At 32.6% G+C, this 1,575-nt stretch overlaps 2 protein-coding genes across 6 annotated transcripts in view; one reads left to right on the top strand and one right to left on the bottom strand.

Annotated features, from left to right (window-relative positions):
- Nucleotides 1–1,575, top strand: part of LOC126897507 (uncharacterized) — a 116,896-nt gene that overhangs the window by 18,419 nt on the left and 96,902 nt on the right. The gene's annotated exons all lie outside the window — the stretch shown is intronic.
- Nucleotides 85–945, bottom strand: LOC126897970 (uncharacterized). Its single transcript, XM_050671919.1, has one exon. The coding sequence runs from the start codon at nucleotides 943–945 to the stop codon at nucleotides 85–87; it is 861 nt and encodes a 286-aa protein (XP_050527876.1).

Below are 1,575 nucleotides of genomic sequence, written 5' to 3' on the forward strand. Positions count from 1 at the left end.
TCGATTGATTTCGTCTTTATCTTTATTAACGCTACCTATACACTTCATGTGCCCGAGCTCTTCATACTCACGCATAAATAACTTTTACTTATCATATAAGCTACTATCTTTAATTAATCTATTTTCCAATGATAAAAATTGCCGTAAAGCGGAGTAGTATGAATAACCTAATTGACCATTATCTTTAAACGGTAATCTTACAATGAACCTACCGTTATTATTACGCGTAGTATTTTTATTAAAATGCTCTGTACACAATGTTTCTTCTTCTGTGGGGAAATATTGCTTTGTGTCAAGTTCTTCAATCTCCCAAAAAGCTTCAATTTTGTTTTCCAATAATCTTTCTTTATTTTCCATAACCAACATACAGGTAACTTTATTGTTCTCACACTTATCTGCGACTTCCCCGACAACTACCCATCCTAAACAAGTTTTTTGCAAGTACGGTCCGTTTTGATGTGCTTTAAATTTACCAACACACATTAAGTCCCAGTACGTACCAGCTCCAATTAATACATCGACGGTTCCCGGCTCATTAAATGTTGGATCGGCAATGATAATATTTTCTGGGATATTAATGTTATACATTGACATATTTGGTAGTAAACCAGTTATTTTTGGTAGTACGTAAAAATCAATTGTTGTTGCGTATGGACCGGTTTTTGAGCATATAGAAGCCGTCACTTTATATTTGATGCTATTTCTTGACTCACTTATACCACTGATAGGTACATTTACCTTTTCCCTTTTTAAACCCAACTTGTTTACTAAATTTGTAATCATAAAATTGCTCTGAGATCCACTATCAACTAATGCACGTCCATCTATATAATTTCCCGTGGTGTTCATAACTCTCACTATCGCTGTTGCTAATAATGTTTGTTTTTGACCTATGTTTACAGTATGCATANATGTTTGTTTTTGACTTATGTTTACAGTATGCATATTGATCTGTGCATTGCTACTCGTGTTCTCATTCTCAATAGACTGGTGCAAGAGCGAATTGTGCTCCCCCTGACACTTCATTCATTTCCTTGACTTGCACTGATCAACAAAATGATCATTTTTTAAACAATTAAAACATAGTTTTAATTAATTAACTTTTATTTTTCGATTATCTAGACTTAATGATAGANACTTTTATTTTTCGATTATCTAGACTTAATGATAGAAAGTCTGGACATTTATAAATAGGATGTGGTTTTTTACACATATAACACTGCATTTTTGTATGAATTGCTAATGCAGTTACTCTTTTTTTATTGTGCATTTTTGAACATTTATTACTTATGTAATCAATACTATTTTTTCCAGAAAAGATTTTTGCTGACTCAATCGACTCCAATACTTTACATCTTTTATCCAAACACAACATTAATGATTGAACCGTTGGAATTGTATTGTGATCATTTTCTTGTTCCCATTGACGTATAGAGCCCATATCTATTTTTTTACAAATTACGTGCAGCAGTAAAGCTCCCCATTTTTCTGGATCTTCGCCTAACGCTTTTAATGCTTGCATATGTGCTTTTAACGAATTATTGAATTTATTTAATTTGACAGCCGATTCCCCGT

The sequence above is a fragment of the Daktulosphaira vitifoliae genome, unplaced genomic scaffold (assembly GCF_025091365.1).
Source record: "Daktulosphaira vitifoliae isolate Bord-2020 unplaced genomic scaffold, ASM2509136v1 Scaffold_2, whole genome shotgun sequence".
In the NCBI taxonomy this organism is placed as follows: Eukaryota; Metazoa; Arthropoda; class Insecta; order Hemiptera; family Phylloxeridae; genus Daktulosphaira; species Daktulosphaira vitifoliae.